This window comes from Caenorhabditis elegans, chromosome V (assembly GCF_000002985.6).
Source record: "Caenorhabditis elegans chromosome V".
Taxonomy (NCBI): domain Eukaryota; kingdom Metazoa; phylum Nematoda; class Chromadorea; order Rhabditida; family Rhabditidae; genus Caenorhabditis; species Caenorhabditis elegans.
Window position 1 is genome coordinate 8,074,071 of NC_003283.11, and position 11,687 is coordinate 8,085,757.

The 11,687-nt window shown below is 34.2% G+C and overlaps 3 protein-coding genes across 4 annotated transcripts; 1 reads left to right on the top strand and 2 right to left on the bottom strand.

Moving 5' to 3' along the window:
* The first annotated feature begins 1,941 nt into the window (after nt 1-1,941).
* catp-3 (Cation-transporting P-type ATPase N-terminal domain-containing protein) lies at nt 1,942-5,846 on the top strand. 2 transcript variants are annotated; one of them, NM_072682.5, is made up of 8 exons: nt 1,942-2,050; nt 2,103-2,400; nt 2,450-2,518; nt 2,568-2,724; nt 2,881-3,562; nt 3,669-3,834; nt 3,883-5,557; nt 5,636-5,846. In NM_072682.5, exons 1-8 carry the CDS (start codon nt 2,047-2,049, stop codon nt 5,747-5,749), a joined length of 3,165 nt encoding a protein of 1,054 aa, NP_505083.1. In that variant the 5' UTR covers nt 1,942-2,046; the 3' UTR covers nt 5,750-5,846. The 2 variants fall into 2 exon arrangements, 1 of the variants encoding a protein (NP_505083.1); NR_136356.1 differs by having other exon boundaries at nt 2,047-2,050; nt 3,883-5,751.
* A 232-nt stretch (nt 5,847-6,078) lies between these two features.
* str-131 (Serpentine receptor class r-10) lies at nt 6,079-7,609 on the bottom strand. The gene is made up of 5 exons (NM_072683.2): nt 7,335-7,609; nt 7,091-7,169; nt 6,767-7,043; nt 6,591-6,719; nt 6,079-6,545 (listed from the first exon to the last, which is right to left on the bottom strand). The coding sequence occupies exons 1-5, from the start codon at nt 7,606-7,608 to the stop codon at nt 6,297-6,299; spliced, it is 1,008 nt and encodes a 335-aa protein (NP_505084.1). The 5' UTR covers nt 7,609; the 3' UTR covers nt 6,079-6,296.
* A 2,395-nt stretch (nt 7,610-10,004) lies between these two features.
* Nucleotides 10,005-11,171, bottom strand: C09H5.7 (Serine/threonine-protein phosphatase; the record flags this gene model as incomplete). The annotated part of the gene is made up of 3 exons (NM_072685.4): nt 10,005-10,094; nt 10,170-10,843; nt 10,889-11,171. The coding sequence occupies 3 exons, from the start codon at nt 11,169-11,171 to the stop codon at nt 10,050-10,052; spliced, it is 1,002 nt and encodes a 333-aa protein (NP_505086.2). The 3' UTR covers nt 10,005-10,049.
* Between the last annotated feature and the right edge of the window lie 516 nt (nt 11,172-11,687).

Consider the following 11,687-nt stretch of genomic DNA (forward strand, 5'->3'; position numbering starts at 1 on the left):
TATTATATGGATCACTACATTTTAAATTAATTGTATTATAAGAATTGTTGGAAAAGATAGTCTTTTAATTATTCACCACATTTCACCAATTTGATAGTTTGGTTGTTGATGTTTTCATAAAAAGTATTTAACTAGTATAAAATAGCTGGAATCTTTTTTTGTATTTTGTATATTAAACATTTTTTATAAATCCAGGAATAACCGATATACGAGTTATTAAAGATTTTCGAGATATTCATACAAATATCTAATTGTAAGATACAATAATTGTATACCTAGCAATATACTTTTTTGGCCAAGAAAATTTTATTGCTGGCCATTTTGATCATTCCCAAAAAAACTTACTTTTAAAACAATAAATTATGATCGACTTGTTCAAATTTTTCTAAAATAAAAAATATATACTGTTTCATATTAAGTTGCAATTACAAACTGTTCAATTGGTTCCTATGAGTTTCGTTGCCCAAAAGGCTTAAAATTTTTTAATAACGAAACCCACAAACTAAAATTATTTTCAACATCTAATTTCAATGAATTCTAGGAAAACTCGTTTCAACTACCGTAATCCAGCCGCTTTGTCTATTTATACACAAAGAATACACTGTTGTCAGTTATCTTTTTTATAGAGAATTTCCTACCTAAAAACAAACCTCAAGGCTTTTCTATCAACTATCGTCGTGGCCATTGTTTTAATTTTTGAATATTTGCAAAGTCGAGTCTATCATCTCTGTGTGTGTGTAACTTTTGAATACAGGTCAGGTTGCCCATGGGTGCAAATTGTGTAATTTCAAGGTTATATGACGAATTCCAAAATATAAAATCGTTTCTGTTTTTATAAAATAATCCTATTAATCCAAGTCGGTATTAGTTTTTGATTTATTTTGTGTAGTTGCTTGTTTGGACTACTACTAAATAAATAAACATATTTTAAAAATCCTTGAAAGAAATCCTATAGTTAGCAAACTTATAAGAAAAGTGACGCCAAAATCACTATTCGTGTAATAGAGACCACGTGAAGACGCGTTAATTACAGGATGCATGATCTTCATTAAAAATTAAACAACATTTTGATTGCATGCGTCTTAAAGATACTAGAAACAATAATAAAATAATTGAAATTTTCAAATCTTTGCACTGCATAATTTAAAACATGCTTCTCCAACGCTTATATAGTGCTAAATCGAAGTGTTTTAGTGTAAAAAAGGGGAAACAGAGTTTACAGAGTTTTACCTTTTACAATGTTGGAAATCAAAATTTTTTTTCTAGCTACAAACCTTTTCCCTGTTACAAACCCTGTTATATTTGCGTTTCAACTTTATTTTTTTAAAGGTGGTGTAGTCGAATTTTTTATTGCTTTATTAGACTCAAAATTGTATGAAAACAACGAATTTCATAATGAAACTTTTTGAAAACTTTTCAAAACAAAAAAGTTATGACGGCTCAAAAAATGGCCTAAAATTAGTTAAATATTGAAATTTGACCGACTTGTCAGTGTCGTAGCGGCTGGAAACAACTTTTTTTGAAATCACCGTCAAATTTTGGGTATATGGTGCAATTATCTTGGGTTTCATTTCGATGGACGGCGAGATTTCTAAGGTTTTTTTTACCAAATCTCGCAGTCCATCGAATTCAAAATTCTGTTTTTGATTGTTAATTTGAGAATGTTTTCAATATATTAGAGGTTTTTCAAAATACATCACATATAACAGTATTAATTAAACAAAGTTTTCAACTTCAAAGCCTTCCTAGCATTTTTCTGAAATATCGAATTCAGGAATTTATGAAATTATAGTTACCTTCCACTATCATGTCCAATACAAACATTCACACATCTTCTCATTCTATTTCATTGTCGGTAGTCCAAAAGTTGTTCTTTTTTGGTCTTTTCCAGTGGTCAAATACAATGTGGGCGGCGCTACGAAGGCGTCGAGAAGTGATGTCAATGAAATACTGTAGGCGTTGTGTATATATTGAGAAGTGTCTCTGAATTTACGAAAACTCAAGTTTCATTTCATTTTCCTCTGATTTCGACAGTCGAATTCAAAAATGGGTAAGCCTTTCAAATTTCCAGTCAAAACCAAAAAATTAACTATGATTTTCAGGATTCCTTCTTGGGGTTGTTCGGTCGCTTCGCCAACGTCGCGAGGCCGCAGATTCCGAGAATAGTAGTTTCAAAGAAGCAACTCATAAGGATTTGTCTTCATCTTTTGTTGAGCATCAGATGCACATTGCTCAACTCTCCGAAAGATTCTTTCACTCAAAAATTGATATCGTTGAACCAAAAAAATCGAAGGGATTGACAAAACAAGAAGCTGCTCAAAAACTGAAAACCGACGGAAAAAATGCTCTTTCGCCACCAAAAACTATCAGCAATATGGAGCTGTTTGTTCGTCAATTTAAGTCAGTTTATTATCTATTTAAATTTTAAAACATTATCAGAAAATTTTAGAAATCTTCTTTGGGTTCTCATGTTCGGTGCAGCTGCGCTTTGTTTCTTGACCTACATCTATGATCCAACGTGAGTCGTTAAAAACTAAAACAAAAAGCGAATATAAATTAAATTTTAGCGATGCTTTGAATCTGTACGTCGGAATTTTCATCGTTGCCATCGTTTTCATCATGTGTGTTGTCTCGTTCTTTGAAGAGAAAAAGGGAGTCGAAGTGGTTCGAGCTTTCCAAACACTTATGCCAACTTCTTGTCAAGTGATAAGAGATGGAAAAGAGGTTAGTTTTTTTTTTCTGATGAGATATTAATTGACAAAAATTTGAAAGTCTTGAATTTTTTGTACGGAGAATGCGACATTTATTAGATATTTTATAAACTTCACTTTGTCACTTTGAAGTATTCTCCAAGAACATACCAAACCTCATTATTTTCAGATACTCTTAAATCCCGAGGAGCTTGTCGTGGGTGATGTTGTAGTTGTTCGTTCTGGTTGCAAAGTCCCAGCTGATATGAGAATCATCGCTTGCACTGATTTCTTCTTAGAAACAAGTTCAATCACCGGAGAAGCTGAACCATTGGAGTTCCATTCCAAAACTGCCGACGCTAAAACTTCAATTTTCGAATCTTACAACATTGCTTTTAATGGATCATTCTGTGTTGACGGAGAGGGATATGGTATCATCATTCGTACCGGAGAGAACACTGTTATCGGACAAATTGCTTCTTTGACTCTTGGACAAAAGGACAAGAAATGCAAATTTGAGACTGAAATCGAGCGTTTCGTTCAATTTATCACTGTTATGGCAATCACCATGGCAACTGTCATCTTCACAATTGGACTTCTTGTTAATGGGGGAAATGACGTCATTCGTCTCTTTGTTACTGGTTTCCTTATGGTCATTATTGCCAATGTTCCACAGGGATTGCCAACTACCGTTACCACTGAACTGACCATCATCGCCAGAAGAATGGCAAAAAAGAATGTGTTCTTGAAAAAATTGGAAAAAATCGACAGTGTTGGAGCAACAACGCTTATTGCTTCAGATAAGACCGGAACTTTGACCAAGAATTGCATGACTGTCACCGATTTGTGGTACAATAACTCATATAACAGCGGTTGGTTATAAATTACCAAAATATTCCCGTAGACCTTGAAATTTTCTCAAGATCAAATGCGATTATAATTTCTAAACTCAACGTCATAAGTTTCTTCTGTTTTCAGCAAGACCAGAGAACCAAGGACGTACCACAAAGAAGAGAAATCTGAATGCAATCAACACAATTGGATGGTACGACGCTCCACTTAAAGATATTTTAAGTGTGATCTGTGTCTGTAACAAAGCGAGAATCGAAAATAACTTAACGACCAAAGTTCGTCCACCAAGAGTGTTAGTTGTTTTTTAATTAGAAAAAAAAACTCATCCGGTTTATTTTAGTGACTCCGAGTTGGATTTGACTGTCTACAAGTCTCAACCAGTAAAGGAAATGTTGATTTCGGGAAATCCATCTGAAGTTGCACTCTTGAGATACGCTTCGGGAATGTTGGACGCAATGGAGGTCAGAGACAGTTTCCACGTGGTTTTTGAAGTTCCATTCAATTCCGTCAGAAAATATCATTTAATTTTGGCAACAACTGAAGCCACTTGGGCAGAGATCGATGATAAGAAAAAGGTTAATGCTGATGTAGAGTTTATTTTGATGATCAAAGGAGCTCCAGATGTTCTCATAAAGAGTTGCTCAACAATTAATATTGATGGAGTTCCAATGGAATTGAATGGAAAGAGAATGGACGATTTCAATGAAGCTTACGAGACATTCGGAGATGAAGGTTGCCGTGTTATTGGATTTGCTTGTAAGAAATTCCGTGCTCCAGCAACATCCACTTTCTCTATCAAATCAAATACTATTCCAATGGATAACTGGGATTTCTTGGGAATGAGTGCTATTATGGATCCACCAAGAGATGATACTCCACGAGCAATTAAAGCTTGTAAGGAAGCTGGAATCAAAGTTTACATGGTCACAGGAGATCACAAATCAACTGCAACTGCAATTGCTCGTCAAATTGGAATGATCGACACTGAAGAAGTTACCAACTTGGATCACAACCGTCAAGTGATCAGACGAACAAATTCACAAGATTGGGCTGTTATTACCGGACCAGAACTTCCTGGATTAAGTGAAAAACAGTGGGATGCACTTTTGGAACATCGTTATATTGTCTTTGCAAGAACAACTCCAGAACACAAATTGATGATTGTAACAGAAAGTCAGAAGAGAGGAGAATGTGTAACAGTTACCGGAGATGGAGTCAATGATGCTCCAGCTCTAAAGAAAGCCGACGTTGGAGTTGCTATGGGTCTTGCCGGAAGTGATGTTGCAAAACAAGCTGCCGATATTATTCTTCTTGACGATAACTTCTCCTCAATCGTAGCTGGAATTGAAGAAGGACGTCTTCTTTTCGACAATCTCCGTAAAACTATCGCTTATACTATGACTCACATGTGGCCTGAACTCGTCCCAGTAATGCTCAACTTCTTCTTCGGATTTCCACTTGGATTGACTCCAGTCCAAATCCTCTCTATTGATCTTATTACTGATATCCCACCAGCTGTATCGCTTGCCTACGAAGGACCAGAAGCAGATATCATGTTGCAGCCACCACGTAAAAGAGAGACACATCTTGTCACAAAAGGGCTTATCACTTACACGTACCTCTTCATGTCAATCTTCATTTCGGTTGGAGGTGTCGTTGCATATCTTCTCTCATATTATCTTAATGGAATCTACCCATCGGAGCTTGCATTCTCTTCAAACGACCATTTCAAAGTTGGAGCAAGTAACTTCACTACATACAACGGAGTCGTACTGAATGCCGAGCAACAAGTCTTCATGGCTGCTCAAGCAGCAGCAGCATTCCATATTGCTGTAGTTGTTGGACAAGCATGGCATCTTTGGATGTGTTTGACTCGTCGTGTTTCAATCTTTGTTCACGGAATGGCTAACATTGTTGCTATTCTTGCAGTCATCATTGATCTTCTCCTCATCTGTCTTTTCACATTTGTTCCAGGAGTACAATATGTCTTCGGATCCCAACCACCACCATGGGAGGTAAGTAAAGCTCTGGATTTCAAAACTTTAATTTCTGTGAATTGTAAACTCAATATTATATTAATTTGAATTTTTTAGTGCTGGCTTGTCCCAGTCATTGTCGGAATCTGGATCTGGATCTTCAACGAACTCCGCAAATTCGGAATTAGAAACTATCCGAAAAACAAATTGGTTCGATTGGTCAAGTGGTGATTGCAAATGGTCTCATGTATATATTAAAGTGCTTTATTTTCATTTATCGATATTTTTCTCCAAGTAAGTTAGGAACAATGAATGATTTTCTCTTGCTTATCTCTTCATACTATCAAAAACCGCAGGGTGTTAAATGACGTTGTTTTTCTTCACATGAAGAAGGTGTGATGAGAAGAGATTTTCTCTCTAAACTTTGATAGCATCAATAGAACAAAGACTAAATGGAACTTTCTGTAAAATGTTTATCTTCGCACTCAAAAACGATAAACCACACGTAAAGTGCGTTGATGATCAGAGAAGTTTTCATTGAAAAAATTTTTAAAAACAAGTTTGTTTTCTCGAACCTTTATTATAAGACAAAACACAAAGTCTAACTATTTTTAAACTCTCTATTTTTTTATTTTCAAGTAACGTTTTTGTCAATTAACGTTTTAACAATTAAAAAATTGCAAAAGTTTTGACTGGTTCAAATATACAGATTTGTTTTTCAAATGTTCTTTATGGAAAAAACAACCAAAACATCTAAAAATACATTTCTTTAAAATGTTCAATTGCTTTTTGCTGCGGTTGAGGCAGCAGTGCTGGTTATTCTCGCAGTTTGCCTGATACATTGATTAAAACACAGTGCTTTTCTAAAAGTTTTGATGCAAAAAATTGCGATTAATGGTTCGACGGCAGGGTAGATAGCAGTTGAGGCGGCTGCTGAGCTTGACAAAATATCAAATTTAATTTGAAACAGCGGGAAGATGAACAGAAGTCCAACAGGTCCATACATCAGCATGAATGGGAGGAGAGTCTGAAAATAAATGATCATTAGAAATTATTTTTTGTTATTTTTTACCTGCAAACTCAATGTGACAAATAATTGTCTATTGAGCTCTTTTGTCCGGTTGCTAAGTGAATTTCCAGAATCGTTCATCTTTTTGTATGTTTTTACGCCACAAAAAACAATGGTAAGACAGCAAACAATCTGAAAATAAAATTAAAGCTACAATTTATTTACAGAATAATATTTACCATCAACGCAGCTAAACCGAGTGATCCAATACAATCTTTCATATTCCAATGCTTCGTTCCATTTTCATCAAGACTCCAAAAAAGACCACTAACAAATGACATCGTATTTGAATCCTCGTTGTAAAATTCCATGAATGGTTCTTTCAACATTTCTTGTTTTTCGACAGTTATATCCAATCCAAAGAAGCAAAAGAAAAACCAAATGACGGAGACAAAAATCGCAGGGATAAATATCAAAGCCAATCGGCGGCCTTCTAAATAGTGCAAAGACTTTGGTCTGAAATTTTTTGTAATAAGTTTTTTCGTTGAATCTAGAGAACGAACCTACAAACTGCAAGATATCTATAAAAGAATTGTGTAGAAAGTAGAGAAATACACAAACCAAAGGATGATCCGAACAGGCCTAAAATATTAAAATTGAACTCAAAAAAAATTTTAAAATGATAGTTCAACAATTGCTAGTCACATTCTATATAGAATTTCCATTTAAATTTTAAGATTCTCCGCCAAAAAAATAGGATAATGTAAATTCCTAACTTAAATCAAAACTAACAAACTTAGAACTCACATGTGAATAGGAAACCAAAGATTGGAACATTCCGAATAGGTCCATGATTGACTACCACGTACATCTGTTTTTCGATCACCACCAATGGCAGAGTTATAATATCGACATAATTGTATAGTATAGCATAAAGAGAAAAGGCAAGCATCAGGTAGCTATAGGCACCTAAAACTTTCCGAGCCTTTGTCCATATTAGGTACAACAAAAGTCCATTGGTACATTGGGAAACAGCAAAAGCAGCAAACTGAATGTAATGGATTACTCGATAAAGCATCATAGAGTCGTACAAAAACACCCTAATACTAATTTTTGGAAGTTAATTTATACTCCAATCAGAAAGAGGCGTTTTTAAGTTACTGGAAGAATGGAGGAAGTGTAGTCTTGAATTGAATTGTATTAATATTGAAATCAGCTGCTCCGGTTGTCTGTGATTCATTCTTTCAAAGGAAGTGAAGAAAATGGGAGGAGTGTCTGTCTCAAATCACATACTGATGCACAGAACAGATTAAATGAAGTAAAAGAATGGTGTGTCGGCTCGGAAAAAAAAAACAAAAAAGGTAGAAAACAGAGTAACATTGTTTTGATGACTTTACACTTTTTTGCAGAAATTCGAATTATTAATTCTGAATGATTCTTTTTGTAGAAACTAGAGATTAGAATAACTTGGACACCTGGCCATTGATGTACCCGATGGAAATTGCAGCCAAATTTCTTGAATGATTTTTGATTTTTGGGCTGTTTCAAATAATATCAAACTGAAAAACCACAAATTCATAGATGTCTAAAATATTTTAAAATCACATTTTTTAAACACGAAATCCGTAATCATCATACCGTTTCTGATTTGTTGTTTTTTAATGGATGTTTCTGAAAGTGACAAATTATAATCCTATTTATTAATATTTTCAAAACAAGCCAACTAAAGTATTTCGAGTACAATTCTTATTATTCCGTGATTGGGAGTGATGTTGCAGGTGATTCTCGATAATTGGGAAACATTGGGAAACTGATGAAGTGCATTCAAAAATTTCAGATGTGTCGTATTTCTAAGGAAGTTATCAGACAAATTCCAGAAAGGAATTTATTAGGAAACTTGCTTTACAAATTTTACCAGTTGAAGCAACACAAAGAATTTTCAATCTGTGGAAATTCAAACTTTGATGAACATCCGATCTCTAAATTATTATTTTTCTTTCAGATTAATATCATCATCACACTACAAATACACATTATTACAGAGAACGCTTGTCGTGCTAATTCCATAACTACAATTGATATCACTAATTTATTTCATTCAGTTTTTACAATACCATCATTTTGTACTATTCGAAATTATTTTTTACAACAGCTATACTTGTCAAAATAAAGACTGTGTTCGTTTTCAAATACTTCGGGACAGTATTTCAAATTATCACTACGCGTTTTGGAAAGGTTTAATGCGAGTTATAGTGATAATTGGTTCAATTGGCGAGTACACAACATGATAATGCTGAAATACTGAATAACCATTTTGCTCCCATTCTTAAAAACAGTAACACTTTGAGAATTCCGATCGGAAACTACAATAAAACAACTGAGACAAACGTCTGTAAATTTCTATTTTACTGAACTTTAGTTGTAGTTCTCAAAATGCGTTTGATCAACATCTCATGATCTCAGTGATTTCTGCTTAAAAACAATGAGAGGGTGACGTAAACCTTATGTTCATTCATTTGGACTATTAAGGGGAAGGGGGTAAACGTTTTGGGTCTCCCAGAAATTTGAAAATGTTATTGCTTTTAAAAACTATAACAGCTTTTTGAATTTAATAGAACTGCTATGAATGACAACGAATAGTTCAAACTATATGAACTCACTATCAGTTCCTGAATTCCTTAGGTCAGTGTACTTCTCAAGGTTTGAAATTATTTGAATAATAGGAAGTTATTTAATTCCTTAGCTTGCTTTCAGTTATTTGGCTTACCTAAGCTTTCTGAACACAATGAAATCTTTTCAAATAGATGTTTTTATTAGTTGAGTTCATAATCAGAAAGTGTATTTGACGTCAATAGAATAAAATTCTTCCTGACCAAAAAAAAAAGATTAATGGGTGATCACGGCTGAGAGGTTAAAATGTTGTCTCTTTTGAACATGATACATGTAGAAATTTTAAGGTTTTGTATTTTTCGAATTGCAAGTTTTGGCTATATTTCCATTCTGCCGCCACTTGAAATTTTCCATTTGATCGTTTCTCAATTTTAAAAGATTTGTCTAAGCACTAATGATAAATTATTCGACCATGTTTTTCAAGAGTGTGACGGTATCTTGATTTTTTTCGAATGCTTACATATATTTGCAGCTAATAAAAAAGAAATGTGAAGAAAACTTCCTGGAAAGAAGTTCTTCTGATCGGATAGTTTGTTTTACTTGCAATTAGACAAATTCGTATTAGAAATTAAGTCTGGTTCACACTTTTGTTCCGTCTAGATCAAAACTCCAAAGTCATAAATGATATTTGATACGAATTGAATGAGAACTCAGAGTAAATAATTCCAGGAATAACCAAGTATATTTCATATGAGTGAAAATTCACTGTGAAATTCCTTTCCAAACCGGAAATGCACTTCCTTTTCATTTGTATTATCAATTTCAGTGAAAAAAAAACAAAAGTACCAAGATATAAACACCAAAAAATTAAACAGTTCTTAAACATCTTTATCAGGCAACTGCCAAAAAAGTTCAATTAGCTGGTTGTTTGGCTTTCCGATTTGAAGGACGAAGCACCTGAATTTCAATTAATTTTTATTTTTATTATAATAAAAACTTTTTTAAAATAAAATTTTTCGAATAAAAACCCACATGGAATGAGCAAATAAGATTATCATCAACGTTCATGATAGCAGCCGAGTTATCAAATTGTCCACAGTAGTGAGGAGCGGAGAAGATTGTGACAAGCTTCTTCTCCGCAAAGAACTCATAACCATCTTGAACCACTTGATGAGCACGAGCGATCAAATCAATTCCCAACGTCTCGATTTGTTTCTTCACAACATTTGGCCCAAATATGTAGGAGACTCCACGAACATTTGGAAGCCAATCTATCACCGAGTTATCTGGATCACTCCATAGCAAATCAATATGAAGAGAAGGACTTGGTGGATCCATTGGACGAGTCAAATCACGAAGTACATCAAGATTTGTAAGCTTCGGCGACAGACCTCCATGCATACACAAAATTCTTCCCGAAATGAGCCCAGTGAATGGCATCGCAGCAAAAGCTTCTTGGAAAGCCAACCAAAGACGAGTGCTAGCATATCTTTTGTTACATTCTTCATAGAATCCATAGACGCGGTTCACTGCTGGACACTCATGATTGCCGCGAAGCATGTAGAATCTATCGTAGAACTTGATTTTATAGCACAGGAAAAGTGTGATAAGCTCAAGGTTTTGACGACCACGATCCACATAATCACCAAGGAAAATGTAGTTTGAGTGTGGAGGGAAACGGGCAATACTGAACATGCGAATTACATCTATAATTATAATGAATTTACCAGTTAAGGTAAAGGAGCATTTACCAGAATACTGTCCATGAACATCTCCGCAAACTTTAATTGGTGCATCAACCTCAAGCATCACTGGCTGATCCAAAAAACTCTTCTTTGCCATTTGGCATAATTGGATCAGTTCATGCTCTTTCACCGTTTTCGTCAAACTTTTCTCGGGATGTCCAACCGACAAAACTTTTAGAATCAACTCGTCAATATCTAGTCTAGCAGCAAAATTTTCTAAAAGCAAGAAAAATGAAATCATTGTCAAAAGTCTGTGCATACCGTCTAAACTTCTATAACCTGAAGCCATTGTTGCCGATTGTAAATAATTGGAAGATTAGAAGTTAAAATAAATGAAAATAAAAATACATTCGATGTAAATCAATAAAAGAATATAACATCAGCATCAAAAAATTTAAAAGATAAGGGATATCACGTTAATATGATGATGTTCTTTTTATCAAATTTTTTAATTTTTTAAATTCGAATTTATTCATTCGATAGTCGCAATAGCAATTGAATAAAATGATAAAAAGAAAGATGTTTTGTGAATGGGACTACAAGCACAATTTATTGGTATTAATGTAGAATGATGTGCCGACTTTGTTGGAACAGATTTGTGGGTATTCACACTATGTTTCTCAGTTAAATCTCCATTTTAACAATGCTTTCTGGCAACTTCTACCAGAAAACAAAACTAATATTGGCCCAAAGTTTGACAGAAGTTTCATGTAGCATTTGAAAAAAAAACACATCAAACGTATATAAAGGAGTGGGCGACCAAGACGAAATATGTTTTAAGCTTCCCGTATTCGTAATTGATATA